This window comes from Phaenicophaeus curvirostris, chromosome 6, assembly GCF_032191515.1.
Source record: "Phaenicophaeus curvirostris isolate KB17595 chromosome 6, BPBGC_Pcur_1.0, whole genome shotgun sequence".
NCBI lineage: Eukaryota > Metazoa > Chordata > Aves > Cuculiformes > Cuculidae > Phaenicophaeus > Phaenicophaeus curvirostris.
Window position 1 is genome coordinate 21,298,609 of NC_091397.1, and position 24,442 is coordinate 21,323,050.

The 24,442-nt window shown below is 36.7% G+C and overlaps 1 protein-coding gene across 10 annotated transcripts in view; it reads right to left on the bottom strand.

Moving 5' to 3' along the window:
* The window catches only part of CACNB2 (calcium voltage-gated channel auxiliary subunit beta 2), a 261,413-nt gene that overhangs the window by 23,924 nt on the left and 213,047 nt on the right, over positions 1 to 24,442 (bottom strand). For 7 of the 10 annotated variants that reach the window (XM_069859541.1, XM_069859540.1, XM_069859542.1 and 4 more), the window contains 7 exons: positions 17,979 to 18,101; positions 15,748 to 15,884; positions 13,990 to 14,066; positions 10,048 to 10,181; positions 6,559 to 6,639; positions 6,212 to 6,270; positions 1,817 to 1,926 (listed from right to left, as the gene is read on the bottom strand). In XM_069859541.1, the coding sequence (XP_069715642.1) occupies positions 1,817 to 1,926; positions 6,212 to 6,270; positions 6,559 to 6,639; positions 10,048 to 10,181; positions 13,990 to 14,066; positions 15,748 to 15,884; positions 17,979 to 18,101 (721 nt within the window). Of the gene's footprint in view, positions 1 to 1,816; positions 1,927 to 6,211; positions 6,271 to 6,558; positions 6,640 to 9,882; positions 9,903 to 10,047; positions 10,182 to 13,989; positions 14,067 to 15,747; positions 15,885 to 17,978; positions 18,102 to 24,442 lie in introns of all 10 variants that reach the window. The other 3 variants (XM_069859543.1, XM_069859545.1, XM_069859549.1) reach the window with 1 other exon arrangement.

The window sequence follows — 24,442 nt, forward strand, 5'->3', positions numbered from 1 at the left end:
AAGAGGACTTCTGGGGAATGAGGAGCCACAAGACTGGTATTTCACAAGGTACCCAACAGTAGCTCCAGTGGCCCATGAAGCAGTCTGGTTTCCCTCTGTGTTTTCCAAAACAGTGCACTGCCATGCAGCGTGCTGATTTAGATGACATACATTATTGTTTGATAGGTTCAAAGCCTAAATCTCAGTTTCAGCCACAATACTTAGTACAAGACATGCTTGAGGCATGCAGAAAACACTGGGGAAAGAATACTCGTCTTTATAAAGCCTGTAAATATCTAGTCCAATACTACACAGGAATTCCATTTCAGAAGCAGCAAAAGCCACTGTTGCATTCAGCTCTTCAGATAATTCAGTAAAAAGACAGTTTCCCTTTCCATCCCTCAACACTGCACCTCACCTCTGATGGCATGAGCCAGAACCGCCAGCAGTAGGGCGGGAGGCAGTGCAGAAAGGCCTGGCAGGAAGGGGAGCAAGGGCATGTCCCTTCCCTCTGTGCCTCCAGACTCCACTGGCACAGCCCCTGGCTCCAGGCACGGGCAGTCACTACACCACAGCCATGGCATGCTCCGCACTACCTTGGTGAGCTTTATGGGGTATCATCTCTGGCACTTCACCCTGGGTGAGGTGTGCAGGCTGCTGTGATTCAGAGAGTCTAATGGCACATCATGCTGCAGTACTGTAGCTCACAAAACACTGGGCCATAGGCAGCAGGACTCACTGTGCCACTGGGCCTATCCCTTTTTTCAATAGAGAATCAACATCTACTGAGCCAACAGAGACAGAATAGTGCTCAGTATGCTTAAGACTGCAATTCAGATCCCTGTTCCAAACCAGACAGACAGAAGCTTGACTCTGCATGTCCTACGTCCCAAATTTATGTTTTAATTACTGGATTATGAGCTCCTTGGAGGGTAGAAGATGGGTGAAGAAGCTTCCTCTTTATGATCAGGAGTTCAATCTTAAAGAAATCTTTTATCTTAAAACTGATTGATTTAATGCCATAAAAAGTTTTGCTCAAATCACCGTTTCCTTTCCTGCTCCCCCAAATTTAAATTGAAAACGCCCTGTTGTGCTTTTAGAAAACTATATTTGCCTTCATTAAGTTTCTTGCCTCATATACCGTGTAAGTTTCATAGCAAACAAAATAGTAATTTACTAAGCAATTCCAGTTCCCCACAATAAGTTTGTACTTTTTTTTTAAAATAAGGCATAGAAGCACTAGAAAAGTAGTATGCAAACACATAACTGAAGACTGAAACAGAGCATAAATAAAGATAATGAGAAGTTGCAGTTAGCTTTCTTACTATTACTTCCTAACCTTTGTTTTGCACAACTTGAGTTTGTAAGTCCAATAATATTCTTTTAAAAGCATTTTTGTTTAGTTATAACAATTTCATCACATAAAATGAAAAGCAAAAATTCCACTATATGGTGTGATATCACCACTCACCTCTACTGCCTGAGCCAACTAAGTACTCACAGCAGCATTGCGTTGTCATCCTCTTTCTGAACCAGGACTAGAAGAGGCCACCTACTCGCAAGCTACAATGTTATTTCCCTTATGGATGGCTACTTCTCCCCACTGAGGCAAACAGTCAAAATTTGAAAACTGAACATAAGCAGGATAAGCCAAAATTAGCACTAAATGAAGTTTTCTGTTAGCGATTTAAAAATTATTTCTAGTGCCAGGATTTCTGAACTATGGGAATCATTAATTTCTCACAGCAGAGAGAAGGCTATTTTTAGCTTGCAGATATGATTTGAGAGTAGCATACTTTACAGCCAATTTGTAGATACCATCATTATAGGTACTTACCTAAGCTTGATCTTGTGTTAGAACGCTCTATTATCGCATGCTTACTGGGGTTGTTTAATACTGAGCGTTTGGCAAGCGAGATGTCTGCTGTGACTCGTGTAATTGATATACTGCAAAAATAAAATACAGTAAAATAGAACAGAATGTTATTTATCTTGCATGGAGACAGGGAGAAAAAAAGACTCATTTAACACTAGAAGATGGATAAGTCTACAGATAAACAAGGTCTCCTCAGCAGAACAGTATGTTTTGCACAATGTGAACAGAGAAGAAACTTTATCTAACTAACCTACTGTTACTAGAACTACAGATAAGACATCGCCCTTTGTGCACAGTACTGAAATGCTGTACAACAGACTGCAATGCTACATGTGTCTGGGGAGAAGGGAGAGAGGGGGAGGTCAGAGATGTGCTGCAGAAGGTGGGATTTCCCTGAGGGCTCCAGGCCTGCTGTGATTAGGCCTTGCAAAAGTATCCACAGCATGAATAGGCTGGATTATCCTTTCCCTAATTTTGATTAATTTGTTGAAAGGTACATAATTACAACCTGACTTACTTGAACCATATGTATAAGACATACAGGGATATACACAATTAACAGGTTAAAAGGTAAGGCTTAGCAGGAAAATTAGTACAGTCATACACTCTTATTTTTATTTTTCAGTTTACTAACATATGTTTTTTAACAGAGTGCAAGAGTTACCTATTATTTTACAGAAAGATCCAGCAATATGCTGGCCACCTGAAAATGGGACTGCAACACAGAGAAGCGTGCAAATGAAAACTCTGGGCTGAGCACCTGGCAGGATCAGTTTTGTGTTTATAAAAAAAGATGTGCTAAGAAAGAAGTGGTTACTTTCAGTTGTTTGCACTGACCTGCTACATAACCTTCTGCATATTCTTCTTCCTAGGAAAACAGTTACTTGGCGTTTTATTTTACAGGGTCAAAATGCACCATTTGAATAAATTCTCTTTCAAACTCTGTGGTCTAATGAGATTTAGGGGTCACATTTTTCCAGTGCTGAGTTAAATCAGACTGATAACATGCTCTTGTTTTCCCTTGTATGATTTTACTTGCAATTAAAATGGAGGAAAAGGATTTGCTACGAAGAGGGAGGCCTCCTCTCTAGCAAGCACAGTCAGATGCTGTTCATCTGAAATGTAACCAAATAGGTCATTTCCTAATGAGCTCAAAATGTATTTATTTATCTAAACCCCTAAAAAATGTAACAAAACCAGAAGTTAATACGAAAAAAGAGAATTATTCACGCAATACTGATTAGTAACATCATTTTGGAAATTTAGACATGATTTAACTTAAGCTAAAAACATAGCCAAAGACTGTGATTTCTGGCACAGGTCCTCACAGAGAATGCCGTTAGCCTTAAAATGAAATCCAACATGTAATTTGGAGTACTCATTAGTTAGCTTTACTTGCTAACTGATGAATGCTAAAAACTTTTACAGTGTTTTGGGTTTTGTTTTGTCTTCCTGCCAGTCTTTCTTCCAACATGGAACAGAAAAATAATTTTCCCCTTTTTCAAATGCAATTATGGTATATTGATCAATGCTAGATTTTTCAGTCTAAAAAATGCTATTTTTCATCCAACATCTTTTAAAGGCCATTTCAATGTCTTTTGAGATATGCAACAACAGAGAGAACAAGTCTTCTCTCAAAGCAAAGGGTATCTACATTCATATAGTGAAGCAATTGCAAAGGGAGTGGACACAGCTTGACAGCAGGGTGTATGTGAAAGCAGTAGCATGAATCTAAGAACCTCCTGTATAAATTTGTTGAGGACTTTGGGTACCAATTCAGATGGCTATTGAAGTCCGGGATGCTTCAAATTGCTATCATGGAGCAGGTCAACTTGAGTGCTAGCACACAGCCCATGCAAGACAACCAGGTGATCAAGCCCAGTCAACATGGGCTTATGAAAGGCAGGTCCTGCCAAACCAACCTGATCTCCTTCTATGAGAAGGTTACCCACTTAATGGATGAGGGAAAGGCTGTGGATATAGTATGCCTGGACTTCAGCGCAGCCTTGGACACTGTTTCTCACAGTATTCTGCTTGAGAAATTGTCTGCCACTAGCCTGAACAGGCACACCTTCTGCTGGGTTAAAAACTGGCTGGATGACCCGCCCCAAGGAGTCATGGTACATGGAGTTAAATCCAGTTGGAGGCTGGTCACAAGTGGTGTTCCCCAGGGCTTGGTGCTGGGTCCAGTTATGTTTAGTATCTTTAGGAATGATCTGGATGAGGGGATTGAATGTACCCTTAGTAAGTTCACAGAGGACATTAAGCTGGGAGGAAGTGTCCATGTGCTTGAGGGTAGGGAAGCCCTGCAGGGGGATCTTTACAGGCTGGATCCATGGGCTGAGACCAGTGCTATGAGGTTCAACATGGCCAAGTGCCGAGTCCTGCACTTGGGACACAACAACCCTGGGCAGTGCTACAAGCTTGGGGAAGAGTGGCAGGAAAGCTGCCTGGAGGAGAAGCACCTGGGGGTGTTGGTTGACAGCCGACATACAGTCAGCAGTGTGCTCAGGTGGCCAAGAAGGACAGTGGCATCTTGGTCTGTATCAGAAACAGCGTGGCCAGCAGGTCCAGGGAGGTTATTCTGCCCCTCAACGTGACACTGGTGAGGCAGCACCTCTAATACTGTGTTCAGTTTTGGGCGCCTTGCTACAAGAAATACATTGAGGTCCTGGAGCATTTCCAGAGAAGGGCAATGAAGCTGGTGAAGGGGCAGGAGAACAAGTCTTATGAGGAGTGGCTGAGGGATCCGGGGTTGTTTAGCCTACAGGAAATGAGGCTGAGGGGAGACCTTATCACTGTCTACAACTGCCTGAAAGGAGGTGACAGAGAGGTGAGTGTTGCTGTCTGTCTTCTCCCAAGTGGTAGTCCATAGCACGAGAGAAAATGGCCTCAAGTTGTGCAATGGGAGTTTCAGATTGGACATTAGGAAAAAATTCTTCACCAAAAGGGTTATCAGGAACCGGAACAGGCTACTCAGGGAGGTGGTTGAGTCACCAACCCTGGAGGCATTTAACAGACGGATAGATGAAGTACTAAGGGATATCATTTAGTAGTGGACAGGTACAGTTGCACTCTATGATTTCAAGGGTCTTTTCCAACCTAGCGATTCTATGATTCTATACTATAGACATCACATAGTATTTGTGGATTTACCCTGACACAACTGGATCTACAACTTAAAATTACATATGCTCTGGAAAACTTTAAGACATAACATTTTTTTTCTTCTTGCAATGTTGGAACATTTTATAGAGAACAAGGCCTGGATGCTGTGAGATTGTTTAATACTGAACAACTCTAACAAGGCCTTGAAACAGACAGCTGAAAGATAAACAGGGGCCAGCTGGGAGGAATGTAGCGGCTAGTTCTGTGGGAACAAGCACCAGCTGAAAGAAAAACAATTGAAGAGAACTGTCAACATAGTTAAGCTTAGTATAACTTGGTTACTTAGCATGTGCAGTAGTTTAGCCAATAATATGTTAGTAATAGCCTTATGGACAGCTACCTTTAACCAATAATACACTGTAGATACCCTCGTGGGCACCCAGTTATGTAACCGAAAAGGGTTTATAAAGAAACAGCTAAGCTCAATAAAATGAACACTCGCTGATCACATTGATCTCTGCGTTTTGATTCCATGCTCCCATCAACATTGCAACACTCGGTATTTTGTTAGCTTCCAGTTTTGAAGGTACATCTCTAAGATTTGGCAAACAACTAATATAGAGAGGGACTACGAAGTGTTTAGGTATCTACATTATTCAACTGAGAAAATCCAACAGCTTAAACCACTATATCCAGTATTTTAATGAGCTGAAGATATTGACAGAAAACCTCAAGCTCCCTCTGGAATGTTTGACAGCACCAGGACAGACAGAGCAGCCTTACTGCTCTGCCCACTTCCAAATAAAATCGAACATTCATTCAAGTTACAGATATCATAACAAGGAACTAGAGCTGAGGGGAATAATAACCCTTATCAGCTTGTACAGAACACAGGAAGCACTGATAAGATATCACTTCAAAACTACCTAAGTAAAATAATTATTTAAAATTACACATTTATTAAATCTGTAGATTTGAGTAATTTGGAGTGTGAACATCACAGTCAACAAGAAGCCATCCATTTTTCTATACTCAACAAATACCCTTGAACATTTCCAACTGCAACACAGAATCAGTGTGCTCTGCTGAAGAAACTTCCAGACTACACAATACAGTCCATTGCACAAGGAATAGCTGTCATTCCTAATTTTCCAAAGTATTTTGCCAAGAATATATTCATTTCTTAAAAACATGGTAGTACCTAAACAAGACCTGAACTCAAGTAGATTTGCATCGCAAAGTACTTACCGCCCTTCGAATCTATGTTTTAAAAAATCAAATAATGCTTTTTGCATCATATCTGTTACCTAGAAGCAAACAAAAAATCAGATTAATAATCACATAGGGAACTCATAATACTCCATGCTAATACTTATACGTAATAAAGTTGACAGTAAATCTTATATGATTGGAATGTGAGTATTTATTCTTAGCGTGAATTCTGATGTGAAATAAAACACATGTAAGCAGGTATCTGTCTATATTTTTGTCTAAGATATAAATCATGTTATTCAGCTTTACCACCTTTGAACATTCAAATACAAATTAAGCACAATATCTTTTGCAAAATAAAATGATTCCCAGTTATCACTTACCTCATAACCCTTCAGAGAAGGTCCCACTAAAACTACTGGTCGCATAGAAGGCACTACATCATAGGGAGGGATGTGCTCTGTCTGCAAAACAGAAAAAGCTATCAGCATCGCAGCACCTACAGAAAGTGTTACACATTACTTACAGTATTAGGAACTCTGAATTTCCAGTGATGTCACCAACACAGGAATCGAGGATCCACTAACACTTCCCCAATACTGGCAGTACAGGTTAAGGATATAAAAGGTTCAAGGACTTCTTTTGAAAAAGAGTTTCTTTGACTTTCAGTTTTCTTACTGATTTCACATCTGCTCTGGGTACATACAAAACAGTTATTCTGGAGACATTCACATGTCCAACTCTATAATTCCTAACTGGTTAATTTAAACCAGTTCCAATTCTAACAGTTAATGATTTGAAATGATTGACAGTAACATTTGCTTCCCACCAAAACCTGATGTATGCAAATTATGAAGGAGAAAAATGAAACAAAAACAGAGGGAAAAAGCACAACACATCCCTTTCAATGTTCGGATCTGCCCGCTACTTGACAAAACATTGTGACACCACTGCAAATTCCCATGGGAGGACTCATTGTGTGACTTCCACATTTGCATCCACAATTCACTGGCAAATGAAATCAAAATAATGACTGGTCAGGTTAGTATTTATAGAAAATTTTCATAAACAGAGCTTGGGATAACAAACCTTCCACGTTGGGAAGTTCCCATCACCACCCAAAAATGGATTCTGTTAGCATGTTATTCACCAAAATACTTACTGATGTATTTTGCACAATTTATAAATAATATTTAAAACACAAAGATAAAAAGATTGCCTGCTTCCAAAGATTAAAATATGCATATGTATATTGTTATCAAAATAAAGTATAAAAAATAAGCTGTTTCTTTAATAATAAATAGTTATTCAATATATATTATGAAGAATGAGTCTTATCAGAAAGAGGGTTTCGATTGTAAGGGAGAGTTTAGTTTATATTCGTATTAGGGAAAAAAACGAATGAAATCCAAACCAAGGAATGTGTGGGTGATATGGAAAAAAATATGCCAGATCTGTTTTCCAAATGCTTACATAGTACAAATACATCAGTCAAAATCACAGAATACAGTTATTGTTCATTGTTTCAGAACTCAAGGTATCCCAAGATGTTTCACAATAACATTAAAATAAATATATACATTCTGAAACACGAAAAACACAAAAGACAGACGTTAATACAGTAGGAGCAGAAAATGTTACACAAGCAGCAGTCTAAAGCAGTCTAAAACATGGAAGATGTTTTTTGTGAATGTATTTCAACATAATTAATCTTATTTTTTGTTACCTGTAGCTTCACCAGAAAATTAGTAACATAAGAATCAATACCAGTGCCCAAGGCATCATAAGCATGTGAAATGAATTTATTTTACACAGTGCAAAATCTGACTCAACACATTTCAAAGCAAACCCCTGCAATTATGTTGTGCTGGTAATAAAATGCAGCCCTCTACTGTTCTTGCTAATATTACTAATATTCTAATAAGCGTATTAGAGACAGATCCAAAGAAAAACTAATTACAGATGTTTAAGTGCTTATAGAATGAGTGTCCTGATGCAACAGATCTTAGTTTTAATATGGCTGACTCAACCAAGAGTATTCATGCTAGGAGTTAACCAGCTTTTGAAAATTAGAGAAAGTACAGAAATTACCTTATTTGATGGAATATGGGGTATTTTTAAAATCTGTTCTGTCGAAACAGGAACTTTTTTTCCCCTCTAATCTTTACAGCTTGAGGTAACAAAGCTGTCAGCAGAAAATTGAGTAAAAGTTATCTAATGGAAGCATTAAAGTTCTTTAATTTAGCACTGGAGAATCTAGTGTTTTCTAAAGGACTGTCACTGAACTATACAGCGTTCACTTGCAGATTCAAGTTCAAGTATGGAATAAAAAATAGCATAGTTTTGACCATACGGCTTTTGCTCAGTGGCTTGACTATGTAGACTAGTCTGGGATGCCAATGCAGTATTTACTGTAAGTGTGAATATTACAAACCCCACTATAACCAATAAAAATTCTGATATAGAAGAAAAGAAGCACAGTATAATGAAGCGAGAGATGGGACTAGCCACCATCCAGGTCCAAGGTGGTTCATCTACAAGCTGCTTCTTTGAAAGATGCTTATGCAGATAGCATCCAATACATGTCAACATGCATTATTCTTCCTTAGCATTTAAATTTGGATATAAATATGATTAAATAAAAAATTACTCAGAAGCAAGAAACTGCTGTTGATTTCCATAGTGGGCTGTGAATGACAAAGTACTTAACAGACCTTACTGAAGCAAATACTAGTGTATTTGGAAATGAGAAGGATCAAATACTATTTTAAAGAGGTCAAGTAGACAGAGATAAAAAAGTTTTATTTACTAAACATGAAAGTGTCCACAGCACTGGCAATAGCGTCACACTGTAACAGTGTGACCTCTAGATGCGAGTGGTTAAAAATGAATGAATAAGAGTTATGAAGACTAAGATTTAAAACAACAACAACAAAAAAGTAGAAATGTGGTATTCCATTTCACAGTTTGGCTGTTACCTAGTGTCTTGATAACTTACTCCAGCAAACATACTAGAAACTTACTGCAGTTTGCTGTAACAGGTTGCCAATTGCATAATTCTGTAGTTATCTGGGTTTTTACAGAGAGACACTGGCTCTCATGGGAACCATAAGTACCATTTCTAATAGCTGAGATACTAAAAAAGTCTGACTGATGGATGGCAAGAACATTTGGCTGATAATTTATACATGACAACAGGAAAAACTCAAAGTGAACTGTCAAAACAAGCCTGCGATTTTCCACTGGTCTTTTTCACCTGCCGATTTTGCACCTAGTAAATTAAAAGCTTAAACACTGAATTAATTAAAAATACAATGGTTTTGACTATTTGTTTTCTAGGTACAATATGAGTACTTAATTAGATTTCCATAAACTGAGTTATAAGGGGGAAAAATTGAGAAGGATAGAGATAGAAAAAATAAGCACGCACCAGAGACATGCATTGTATGGATTTGTTAGAAATAAATTTCTCAAACTTTTAGAAGGCCTTCTAAGTGTGTCCTATTATTCCATCAAAAAGGATAAGTACTGTAGCAGCGTTTCATAGATGGACTGAACACTGGACTATTTGTTTTCACATACTAGATCCACTAACAACTCGATACATTCCTTCCTTAATTCTAGAATAGCTGCATTGTTAATCTGAGGTAATAATGCTAATGATGCCAGTGGCAGGATAAATACAGGTAATGTCAATATAAACTTACCGATTTCTGCTTCTGCTTAGCTACAGCAGCATGGAAAAGAAACAAAGAACAACAAAGCATGCATGTTATTGGCTTGTCAAAGGACGCAGACAGTTAACAGGACTAGAAATGTGACGCAGTGCAGGTGAGCAGGTGGACAGATGGGAGCTTGGAAGTTGGTGTTACCTTCTTAAAGAAGGGCATTCTTTTCTCTTTGGAGTGGGGTGATGTTACACTGTTTGCACTGGGTTTAGGGGAGCGATGGTTTGCTGGAATATCATTTTCTTCTGCATCTAAGCCAGTGGCATCTATGTCTATAGCTATATACAGACAAACAATTCAGAATTATCAGATGACAGGGAAAGTAAAAATAGGTTAAAAAGGAAATAACAGGTGAAGAAAAATAAAATTGGCCAGAATAATAAATAAATAAAAATTAAATAAAATCAACCATGAATACAAAACACAATAAAAGAAAAGGAAAAATTTAAAGGTGCAGTACATTAGGATTAGAAGACAGAAGGCAATCTGTAACAGCTAGTATAACACTTTCCTCTGATCCCCTTTTAAAAAGCTACATCAGACATACACAGAATTACTCTTACAAAACACAGCAATTTTCTTTCTCATTACACTGGTGTAAAGCCAAACTAGTTCACTGGAAGAGATAAGACTTTCACCAATGTAAACAAGAGAACTTGGCCAACAACTTTTGAATTCTTTTATAGCAATGAACACTAATTCAAAATGAGTATCATCAACTGAAATTTGAAATGTTAGTAGCATGTCTATAGGAAATTAAGAAACAGAAGAAAAATGATTTCTGAAGACAAAATCAGCCTGGTACTGGTACAATAATATTTACATTTATCTCAGGGTGAACTGCAATTGGCATTTTTAATCCCTTTAACTAAAAATGCACACTAGTCATACCATACTTTTATTAGAAATAATAAAAGCCAGACCTATTAATAGTGAAAACTAAAACGAATGGGTAGCAGAAGAAAGAAAATTGATCCCAGTTCATCTCAGAGACTTGGAACCTGTTGTAAAGAGTGAGGGCAGGGCAAAATGGAAGCGAATACAAGAAACCACTGCTGTTCAACCCTTACCCATGAAGAACAAACAGCACACAACATTTATACCATGCATAAAAATATGCTTTTTAGCAAGTAAGTAACAACAGTTCAAGCAAAAATCATCATGGACTCAGAAATAAATTTTCAAAAAGCAAAGCCATGTTATCCCATATGCTGACAGATACCTACTAAGTACATCCAAACCAACCCAAAACAAACAGAAAGATAAGCTTTCTTGTTTACAATGCTCAATCTTGATCTTAAGTAATGTATTAAATTTGTCCAAAGAAAGGAAATACAGACACAAAAATGATCCACAAATACACTATATAACATCACCCTTGCGTGTAAAGATCATTCTCATCTCTTGACACACGCTGATAACACATGCTTATCTTGGTGTACCATTATGCCAAACTGACTCTAACTCTAAATAGATCTGTAGGTGGTATCATTTGCATTGACTTTATCCAAACCCATAATTAATCATTGCAAACTATCATGAAGCCACCTTAGTGACCTGCTTTCAGCTGCCTGATGAGTGCGATGTCGAATAATACAGCAGCATGTGCTATTAAATTATGCAACAAGTAAATATTTCTGCCAAGCCTATGTGCTGCTACTGATTTAAGAGGCACTTGGGATAGAGATCTCTCCTGTTTGAGTAAAGTATATTTTCCTATTTGAATTAACTGCAGATATGATTGCATGATGCCTGACAAATGTTGCATTACAGAACTGTGCCTTTGAGGCTGCCCTTGCCAGGAAGCCTGTGAGTAGATCTGTTTCTATAGTCCTGCTCCTAAAAACAGCCTCAAGAATCACATAACATTTCCTTCTAGCAACACTGTTCCTTCATCTCCTTCACAAGAATATAGAATATATTCTATTTTTCTTGGATACAGGCCAGTACAGATGCTATAAATCACTCATAATAAGGTATATTAAAACTCCTTCAGTTCTACGCTCAACTAAAATAATCAGTAAAGGAAAAAGGTTGTTAGTTTTTTCCTGTAAAATAGAAACGCAGCATTTGATCAGTTCTATATGAATATTCCCTTTTATCATTCTCAATCTTCACATTACACAAGATCTTTTGCTGTTAATTATCTTCAGTTCGCTGGACTTTTTCCAAAGTAATTTTCAACATCATCATTATCCTGTTTGGTATCCATGAGCACTGTATGGACTGATTACTATATCAATATAGTATCAATGATTTAAATGGTTATGAGCCTCCTTTTCATTTGCTTCTCACTGTTTTTTTCACCTTCCTTTTTGTTGTTTTTGTGGCACTAGTTTATATTGAAAAAAATCCCCTACTCAAAGTCAAAAAAATGAAGTTAACTTATTCATTAAGTAATTTATGATTTGTCCCTTATTATACTTTCAAAACGGGGAGGCCTGAGAATAATAATTGAACTGTACTTCAAAGTCACTTGAGTTCTTGAGTTAGTCACAAACTATGCCTCTCATTGGGATTTCTTATGGTAAGTAAAAAAAATAAATACTGAAGACACAAAAATCTTAAGATCACAAAGTAAGCTATTCACAAATATTATCCAAATCTTCAATGTAACTAAATTAATTTAAACAGATTTTCTTCTTTGTCCAGAAAAACAGGTTTTCAAACTAACTAATGAAGAAATGACTCAATGCAATTAAAATCCCAGCACCGCTAGCAATCAGTCAATTGGTAAGGAAAGTGTGTTGATCTTTCTCTTATCTCTAAATTCTCTGCAACATTCTGAAAATTTTATATGTTCTGCTGTTCAAGTATTTTCAGGCTATGAAAAGATATTGCAGCATTCACATGCTTTAGCTATAAAATTACAACACAGGTCCATGGACACTTTCAACCCCAAAAATGCAGTTGTTGAAAAACGGGGCCTTAACAGTAAATAAGGCAGGTTAAAGCCATTGTAAAATAAAAAATTAAGACACATGCTACCAATTTGTGATGGACACATATTAGTAAATTAAAATGCATTTTCAAAAAAAAAAAAAGGAAAGTAGATAATTTAAGCAGAACTTTAATAAACAAAATGCAGTTGTAAAAAAGTTGGTTGTTACAAACATATTTATGGTCTCACAAGACAGACAGACACATTTTTCAGTTAATTTAATAAAATGAAGTTATTAGCACAACTAGATTGAATTCCTCTGTCTGTCTCTTAATGTCCAAGTAAACACTTTAAAATCCTGAGGATCATTTCAAGATGCCTGCTCTGTAGACAAAGTTCCATATAAACTAATACAAGTGGAAAATACACATCCTTGGCTCAGTAGACAAGGCACTAACAACATTCATTATATTTTCCAACTTCTGGTATTCAAAATGTAAATTTTCTCTCTCAGAAGACAATAATACATCCCACAATGCAGCAGCTGAATTTTTTTTTTCTTAATCTTCTGCTATGCTTTTTTCAAGGTGTTAATGCCAATTTCCTCCACCAACTTGCCATGTATTTGCTTCATATCTCTTCAATCCAACTTAACTAAAGTTAAATCTGTCTGCTGATGCTCTAAATACAAAAGAGTACCTGTGAAAAATTTGTCACAAACCATAAAAAATATCCAGTTTCCTAGAACTACGTGAAGCGCATCTTCATCAGAATTGTGAAACTAAAAGTTCCTGTATTATAAAACAATGCTGTTCTTGATGCTACTGCAGAAACCTCTTGGACTATTTATTCTTATTGCTGCTTTCTCTCCTGTACCATAAGGTATTTTTTGTTCAGTGGGAGTGCTCAGACCAGACTAAACCTCTAACTATCCTACTGCAATGCAGTCTCATCATTTTATTATGTCTCTTCTATAAAACCATGATAAAGGCAAAGAAGGATTTTTGTGGATTGTTAACAGCCTCAACTTGCTGGCATTGACTGCATTACTTCAAATCTACCCAAACCAGCCGTAAAGGGCAATGCAACTACCCAAACTTATATCCCTGAAGTACAGGGAGTAAGAAAAATAGGACTAAACGTACACACATTTTAACAGATTAGGTGCATGAGTCCATAAACTGAAGGGTTTATAACCTACTCACCAGACGATGGAGGTGTCGATTTTCTGGAACTAGGAACAATGTCACCCAAACTGGATGAAGAGTTTCCTCCCGATTTACTGGAGTAAAGCAACAAATTAGTTTGAAGTCTCATAGCTTTCTTAGTATTTATTCTGGTTTATTTATTATCTGTCTTCTAAATGAGCTGCTAGCTGAGAGGCAATCAATATTTCTGGCAGTGGTGTCAAATATACATCTTACACAAAACATGTGTACATTTTGAGGTCTGAGGAACAGCAAACATCAGTTGTGCTCACTTGTTCTGCTGTGCAAATTTATTCCGCTGCACAACTTTATTCTGCTGCACACAATTGTGATCTTAATATGATCCAACTATTAATATGTATATTGATATATAATTAATATTACTACTCATTGCTAAGACTAATTCTTAAGCCAATAAGCACATCTGTTTTCTTCAACAGAAAATTAATTGATAGCTCCCTAGTGATCCAGGAGGTGCATTTGCTTTCCATCTTTTCAATTTAATTAAAATACAAATTCTTTTGCTGTCTCAATACAAAGTAGAATTTAGGAAAAAAAGTCTGTCAAACAAAGATAAAACAGTTTAGGGTTTTGTCAAGTTTTGCTTTGTGAAAACCTATCCAAGTTATGAATATGAAACAATACTTCTAGTAATTTTATTTCAGTTACTACAAAGAGAAAAGCACTGAAAAGAATGTAAGAAAGGTTATTCTACTCTTCAAATAATTAACGTGATGATACTAGTTTCCAGTTGCTCCATCTTAAAATATTAAAAAGCACTAAGTAAATGCATTTGTCGCGTAGGCCAGTATTATCTCCAGTGAGAAGTTCTGGACAATGGAACCCTTTACAGAGATCAAATCACTGGGCCAGATTTGGCTGTATCAGAACTGTCACAAGAGGAATAAGGAACCTGACATCCTCCTGCTGAGGACAACACACTCATAGGAAAGGCATTTTACAGCCGGTGAATGCGGCTGAGCACTGCAGTACCCTCCTAACACAGACATGTGCTTCAAACATCACTGCCCTTCCTGTTGAACTAGGAATGTCTTTCCGTCTTTACAGAATCATAGAATGGGTTGGGTTGGAAGGGAAGCTAGCAGTATTTGCTTCCACATGTCTTAATGTTGACTGGAAATCTACTTTATTAAGAATTCTACAATAAATATGATGTAATTATCATCTCATAGCATTGTTCAATAAAGTTAGATACTGAATCTTTATGTAATGGTGGCAGAAGTCAGAGACAACAAATGAATTGACATGAAACTTCCATCGTAAAATGCAGCATTCTTAAAAGCTGTAATTCTAGGTAGTGATAAAACCAAAACTTTTTTTATCTAAGAGCCAACTAATAGGTACTGGCTTACACTTACAATTTCTAAAATCAATTTTAAAGTTGTTCAGAAATTGCAAGATCATGAAAACAAGTAACAAATGCTAAAGAATTCAGGGAGATCCATTTTCAAGTCAAAAATTGTGCTTGTGGAAGAACTGCAATGTAGATTTGCAAATATTTAATGAAAATAAATTTGACAATTGTAGACAACCACAACCACTAATCTAAATATCTACTTTCTCTCTCAAATGGCAGTGACATTAGTCCTATAAATAAATATTACTTCCTTCATTGATTAAAAATGTTTGTAGCTGCCAATTACAAGAGTTAAATAGAACTATAGCAAACACAGTGTTAACTTCCAAGTCATGTCAGAGTCAATGCTACTATTTGTAATGATTTTTTGTTTTTACCTGGAGTAGAATTTCCCTTGTTTTGCCTTTTGTTCATGCTGCAGCCGCATGTTTTCTAGTTTGACTGGGCTTGGTATGAATCCTATTTCACAGCCTTCTTTTACCAACCGTCCTATCCACCAGTCATTATTAAATTTCTACAAATAAAAAAAAATGTCACATACTAAGAAATTAATGTATTCGTGATAATTTTGTTATTATTTCTAATTTGCAGCTAGACCATTTTATGTAATTCTTCCCTGCAGTTAATCACTGTAGTACATTATTAAAGCAATGAAGAATTGTGGTAATATTCAGAAATATATTCAAATAATTATACATTGTAAATTATTAAAATGCTATAGTACTTCGAAAGAAACATTCCTTCACAAAATTCACGACTCTTTCTGGCTGTTACTTCCACTCATTTCACCATCTTTATTTTTTTCTGCTTCTCAGTCTTTTCTCCTCATATATTAGAGCTGCTTTTGTTGTCCCTTGATGTTTCTCCTTGGTGGACACCAGACATTTCTTCTGATCTGCTCCTACACACTTCAGCATTTTCTACAGCTCTGTAATAATCTATATTTTTTATTCCATTAATTCATTTCTCTATTGAAAATAAAAAATACTTTTCAAACTCCTCCATTTCTCTGAATTCACTAAAATCTTCTGAAAAACTACTACATGCCACTGCTTATATATGCTCTACTGCATACAGATCATGTGATCTGCAGCTTAATCATGCAATGATGGATCCGTAAGGAAGAGATCTTTGGATAAATGAAAAACCTTTCAATTCTACAAATGCAAAAGATATTCCCACCCATTAATTCAATTTCAGCTATATGAAATACGAGATAATAACTAGTCTAATTTAATAATATTTATTCATACACACAGGGAGGAATTTGTCTGTAGAGAAGAACTATTTGCTATTTCTTTAATTATTTATTCACCATTTTTTAATAGGTCTACCAGCCCCCAATGGAAGATGGACGAGGAAGCTGCTGTGCAGGGAAGGGTGGCTGCTTGGGGCACGCTCCTGAAGAGGCGCAACCCACCCATAATCAACAGCCACTAGCAAACACAGGACCAGAGAGTACAAGTCCAAATCCTTCTGGGGCCTTCTACACCTTTCCATCTCAGTGGTGCACCTGGTACAGTCATAGCATCCCTCCCTATACCCAGCTGTGGCCTAGAACAGCTACATAGTTAACTTTCCTTAACTGCTTAGAGAGAAAATCAGGTATTTTAAAGGCAAATAGCACAGAGCGCCTGTTCTACTACACCTGAAGCTGGAAGAACAACTGGATATTAATCTGTATTTCCACACCTCAGCACTACATTCAATCATGAAAATATAACAACTCAGCTGAGCTAGGCTTCATTTCAAGGCTTTTCTCCATCCAGAAAAATCCAGGAAATTTTTTCTTCCTCATTATCTTCCATGCCTATTTACATCTGAGTCTAAATTGTGCTGTGAGGAAAAGAACCATAAATTATATCAGAAAGTCTGCTAGCACTGTTTCTGGCTCATATGGAAACAGGGAAAGATTTAATGTGAGTCTGAGATAACCAGCTCATTTGAAATGCTGGTGGAATAGATGATCATACAAAATCATTTATTCTAACCAATTATTTTGCAGTATCATCAGACAGAAAACATATTTTCTTCCCTATATACAGTTTCATTCCAAATTATCCCTTTCTATTTTTTGTGCTTCACATCAGTGACCAGCATAACGGCATAAAAAGTCAATTTGTGTTTCCTTAGCTTCTGTCCACCTGTATTTCCACCTGTGCATTAGGAATGTTTTTTGCTTCTGCAAAGGACCTGCACTAGCAGAATCGTTGTGCATCATCAACCACAAGGACCAAGATGTAATTCCAAATGCACAGCTAAGTTGCTCACATCCTTAAGCTAACTTTCTAGTTCTTCTGCTATAAATGTCCATGTCTAGATGAACCATTTTGTGACAAAACACGATGGAAAATGATGAGAAGCTGGGAAATCTTGTAAAATGAGGGAATAATTCAAAAGGGAGCAGTGGACTGCTAAGGAATTTGTGTGACTGCTTTTATGAGAATAGTATTTCAAAGAATATTCAATTTCTTATATAAAGCTACCTTATTTATATAACATCTGTACTGTGTTTTGACAATGTGAAGCACAATCTTAAGAAATAGTAGCATTATTACTCAGATAGATCCTTAAAGTGAGATTCACTTACTCCTTTAGTTTTACTTACTTCTTTAACATGAAGAAAATCTTTAGCCTCAAATGAGATGGCCATGCCTGGGACTGGAACATCATCATCGTGAGCTGCACTGTATCCAACATTTGTCCGAACTGCAAATGCAACAGGTTTTGTCTGCAAAACAAAAGACAAAATACTATGAAGATTTCCCTTGCAAACATGTGCATACATACAAACATACACACAGAGGATGATTTACACAAATTATCCTTTTAAAATCATAAAATTACAAAGAATACTCAAAATAGAGACGTAAAACATCATGAAACATCACATTTACTTACCTCAGTTACTCAGTATTAGCACATTTGACAGAATATGAGATTTTTATCTAGCTATGTTCTGAATTAATTTGAGATAAGTCAAATCAGTTATCATAAAACAGTTGGCAACCCATAAACTACAATGGCAACGGACAGTAGATCTTCATTTGGATAATATTTAAAATTTGTAACCACAGTTCTATACTGGGTTGGTCAAACCACACACTCGTGTTGAAAGTATTTTTAAGAATAATGCTTGAATTAGGATGGAATATTTTATCCAATTGCTGGGCCCCTGTCAAATTCAGCAGGCAACGAGAACAAGAGAATCAGATTCCAGGTTACTAGTACCTGAAGTTTAAATTGCAATTGCTTACTATGCTTTCCTAATAAACAGAGAGATATAATAGAAATTTGCAAAATAATGAGAAATTAAGTATACCTTTCATATCCAAACCTGAGATCTCAGTGTTGGCACTAAGCAGTCACCTAGCCCTGGATGCATACAAAAATTAAGCACAACCTCTCTAGCTGAGCTGAAAGTTCTTATGCACTTGCAGTTCAGCTGCTGTGCTTGCCCAAAGCTGCCTCACACCAAGGAGGAGCCACATGCCAAGCTCTCACTAGGTCTTCAGGGAAATGACAAATAAGGAGAAGTGGTGCCAGCAGCTGCCAGTGACCCTTGAGCAAGAAGACATCCTACTGCAGAGCTATTCTGAGAGCACAGTAATGGGCCCTGAGATCATCAGGTTGTTACTGAATAGCAGCCACAAAGAGATTTGCTGGTTCCCATAATTCATAGAATCATAGAATCATAGAATCATAGGATAACCAGGTTGGAAGAGACCCACCAGATCATCGAGTCCAACCATTCCTATCAAACACTAAACCATGTCCCTTAGCACCTCGTCCACCTGTGCCTTAAACACCTCCAGGGAAGGTGACTCAACCACCTCCCTGGGCAGCCTGTTCCAGTGCCCAATGACCCTTTCTGTGAAGAATTTTTTCCTAATGTCCAGCCTAAACCTCCCCTGGCCATTCCCTCTTGTCCTGTCCCCTGTCACTTGGGAGAAGAGGCCAGCACCTACATACTACATATCATACTACAATCTGTACCAGTAGTTTGTATCACTAAGCTATAGGTTTTTCACAAGTTTTATTTTCAAGAAGCAGTTGCAGGGTGAGTCAGTGGGCCGTTTTCCAGCCCCAGCCCCACAGCTGCTGTCCAGCCTCCTGCACAGCTTCTCTTTCCAAGACCTACTGATGCAGGCACAGTAAAGCGGGTAGCAAAGGCTTAACCCAGGCTATGTAATTATAGAAGCCTTTCTCTTCTCCATGGAGTTACAAACAAACTACAGGAGAAGAAGCTTTATTCTTGTTTAGTCTACACCAAACAACATCCTGATCTTGCTCTCCAAGGATATGACGCACAGCATTCCTGGGACCCACCATCATCCTATCCTAGACTATAATTTTAACTCACTCCAAAATCCTTCAAACTGCTCTTGCAATCTGAAGTGTCTCTATATCATGTCCAGTAAAATATTTTTAAATACATAAACTGAATCTCAAAGGTGTTCACGACTGACTGAGGAAGCTATAATGTAATTTTTCATCTCAAAATACACTACAAAATTGTACTATACAACTATTTTATCTTTACAGGTTGGTATCCATCATGACTTTGGCTTTGCTAAAAATATGGCATTTTGCTGAGATTATAGCAGAAAAAAAACCATCTCATTTCCTATCTAAGGAATTGCTTCCATTTATTCTCAAAAAAGATTATATGAAAATGCATCCCTTAGTTCATGATAGCAAAACGCAAACACCTGAACCCAAAAATCGTGATTTTATTTTTCTGTTTAAAAAACCCCAAACATCACTGCCCGCTCCATCCAATATTACTCTGACAACCTGAAAAGTGCTAGAGGATAGCAATCTGTCAGATTATTTACATGATAAAATAATGAGGGAGATACATAAATAATTCTAAAGACAATATTGTGCCACCTGTTTGAGAAAGGACAAGGGGGGATAAAGGGAGAGAAGGTTCTTTGTTGCTTAATTTAGGTCTAATGTGTTGTAAAAGTCACAGGGTTCCAATAAAGCAGATTTTAAAACTCCTTAAATAGGCTTGTATTTGAATTAACTACCATAGTCAAACAACTTATATCTAAGCACAGTCTAGGAGGGATTTTTAATTGAGAAGGAGAAACAGTAAGCTCTTTTTAAACAGTGGGGTCAAGGGAATTTCTGTGTCCGGAAGCCAAATTGGCAGCTTCAGCGGAAATAAATTTCGGAAGGGGACTGCAGAATGGGCTTCATGTTTATGTGGTATTAGGGATCTAAATATGTACTTGCACAAAGACATCATTATGAAGTTATTGGAAAATTACTTTTCACTATCCCATCTGTTCTTTCTTGTGGAATTAGTAGAAATATCTTAAGAAAGGCTGGGTAGAAGGGCTCTGATGATTGAAACTGGAACCACTTAAACAGGCACCTAGTTAAACTGGAAAGCCTGTGGTAGACTAAAAAAATAAATACAGATTAATATATTTATAGATTGAAAAACTGGACTATAATTATTCCACTGTACATAGCTCTCATCACAGTCTCTGCAAGTAGTGTCTTAGTGATTCTATATCTCCAAAAAGCAGTTCCTTCTTTTTTAGTTTGGTTCTCTTTACCTATGCATTTACACATGCATGCATCGCTCATTTCTTTCTTGGTACCCTCTTCTAACAATGACATAAGTAGTGTGGCTACATCCCACTCATTGCCTGTTTTTAATACCTGTCTCCCAACTTTTATACCTGTCTCCCAACTTTTAAAATACCATCCCAGGAGTTCAATGTCTTTCTTGGTGTTCAGCCCCAGTCAGAGTATTGCAAATAGTTGACAGCTTTCCTTGCCAGGTCACTTGTAGAAAAAGCAACAAAACCAAATTAGCGTATTATGTGAAATGCAATAATTAAGTAAATACACAGAAATTTTTAAAGTGTCTGTTTTCTTTCAACAAGCAAAATCCTATTGATTTTGGAACATATTGGAGTTGTTAATAGATATAAGTTATAAAAACAACTTGATTGTACTTGCACCATGCGACAGAAAAAAGTTCAAATTAAAAATATTTTAAAATACAAAGACACAACTGATAAGTGGATCAAATAAACGCATTAACAGGAAAAATATGTAGAAAAGTATGAATAACAGGTTTACTAGATACTCTTATTGGCTACCACTCTATGTTAGAAAATGATAGTCACTTTATATATATATAAACCAAATTAAAAAAGCAACAGCTGCCTTAGCTCATTGTGTTGGGCATCTTTCTCATACCCCAAACTCTTCCAGTGCACTGCAAAAGGAGTTCAGGCACCTAACACAAACTTCTGAATGCTAGAATGAGAAAAAGGTATGTAAATGCCAGGCACACGCCCCTTAAAATCCCTAAAGAAGTTCGCCATGTCACTACACAGATCAGCCATTGGAAGGACATCAAGATATGATTTCTAAAATAGAAAATCCAGTTATTTATCCTCATCAATTTAAAAATCTTGTAGTGTTGAGGCAACTCAGGTGTGTCCATTTCCTAACAGCTCAAATTCATATCTGATTCACCTCCTCTACAAGTCTCTCAGTTGTTACTAGCAATCAGTTATCCTACAGAAAAGACAGCTAACTATTACAGAACTAGGCACACCACCAAGAAAAAAAGTCACACAGGCACTGATGTCAGTGATATCATGTATCTTCCCTAAAAATAAGAGATAATATAAATTACTGGGTTTTAATATTCATACAAAACCTTGCCACCTTCACAAACTTAAAAATTACAGACTAACAAGAGTTGAGGCTTTCTATGCTATTACTCATTTCATTACTGAAAATACAGACATGAATAAGCATTAAACTGTCCTATCTCCTAAGTAGTACTTCATCCTTAAATAGTACAGCATCGAATAAATCATTTGTTGTTATTAAGAATGATCTGTTTGTAAAGCATAGTAGAAATGCATTTCAGAACATGAATGGAAATATTAAGGAAAAATCTCTGCCGACCACAGATAGGGGGATACTATGCTTGCTTATACATTCTTATATTTTTTTATATCATCTAGCGAATATAAAAAAAAATGCTGAGCAGAATATTGTGACTTACTCCTAATAGTACCAGTGGATGCAAAGCTAGACTGACGAAAGACTTGAAAATCTCTGCGGAATTGCAACAAAAAGACATCTTCAGCAAGTTAATGTCCTTGACTTACTTCTAAGAAGTGATCTAAAATTTCCTATTAGAGGGCAACACCTGACTAACCAAGAAAAGAAGAGAAAAATGGAAACTACTTTGGAACTCTCTTAACACAAAAGATAAGTAGCAGGTAAAAAAATCTGTCATTTTTGGCTTTTGAAAATTTAATGTAAAACTGTGAGTAGAAAACCAGAGCAGAACATTGAGCTACATTCACAGAAACGCAATGTCCCATTTTAGATACTTGTCATACTGGTAGAAAGGGAGACTGAATTACCATGGGATTAGACTACAATAATACATCTAATTGAATATTTAAAACTCATTAATTTATAAAAGTTAAATGCTAGCCTTTTTACATAAATAAATAATTCTGAAGATATCATAGAACTATCAAATTAACTACTTTTACTTTTCTCTAACTACATTGTCTTGAACTAAAAAAAAATCCAGTTATTATGTAATTAGGACTTTATGTAAAAAAAACCTTTTTTAACATATGCATATGTATATTTTAAAATATATCTAGCATTCGCTTACATATTCTACAGTTCTAAAATTAGACTGAGTCAAACCAGTTAAGCACTTTCTGTTCATTCTCTAAATCTCCATGAAAATATGATGACAGTTTAGCACTCAGTTAATCCTCAGGATGGACTACAAGGACAGATGCTCCCAGGTGTTAAAACAGTTAAACATTTCATCTCTCTCAAGAGAAACAACATAGCCTGAAAAATGTCACTTATCTTCAGAATTAACATTTCCACCTTGTTTTCCTTCCCACCCCTCACCGTAAAAACGCAAGGTTTGACAAAATAAATAATCCCATAAAGAGAACAATAATCAGACCATGACAATTACCATCATCAGTACCACTAGAGCAGTTGGAAACACTCTGGAGTAGGGTTCTTCATGAACCAATTTCACCTTCTTATTTAATCTGAGAATATAAATCAATGAAAACATATTCACCAACTCTTAAGCCAAGTTTGGCTGTAGACTTTTGGTAACAAATTAAAGTAGGATTGGGAGACATTAGTTCATTTTCTCTTTTTCCATCTGGATCTCATTTCTTTTTGAGTCCCATGCTATATTCACTTTATACAACTTCATGGTGACCCTCATTACTAAGTCAATCCTATTTATAGTACTGTTATACTCCACTACTTCTATTTCCTCAGTCTTTTTTTTATGACTAACTTGTATTCCATGCATACAGAAGCATTTGCACATTGGATCTGTTGTCAGTTTAAAAGAGTTTGCTCCTGCTTGACTAAATTCATATTCAAGAAAATAATACAACCTGTTTTCTATTAATGTACTTAAAACATGAAAAGACCCACTTTTTCCCCATAACTCATTTCAGATTTTTAATGCTGTGCCATAAACCCAGTGGATGCAGCCTCTGGGGATCCCAGCTAAGGAGGCAAATTTTCTGACACAGAATTTGCTCACAGAACAGGTTATGTCCCTCATGGCCACTAATTTTGGGAATGTTGCCTGACAATCAAGGTATCTCTATTCCCCATCCACTCTCAGAACATAGAAAAACAAATTAGAGCATCTACAAGCCATTTTTACTTACACCTAAGGCTGTCCTATGTGAAGCAACGACTCCAGGGCTACATAAATACAAGCAAGACCTAAGGCCACCTTTAATTCCTTCAGGAGTAGGTGATGAGGATCTCGGGTCTCTGACCCATCCCATTTCTCATTCGATCACATCATTCCCACAGTAGAGGTACATTGCACTTACATCCACTTACATGAAACACGAATGCTGATCAGAATGCATCTTTTATGAAGCAAAGCTAGCTATGTCAAGAACTGACTCAGAAAATGACTCCAGTTATCGTTTTGTCAAAATGCTCATTGAAGGTGGCATCGGTGTTAAAGTTCAGAAAATAAGTCTCAGAACAAGTCTTCTCCCTTAT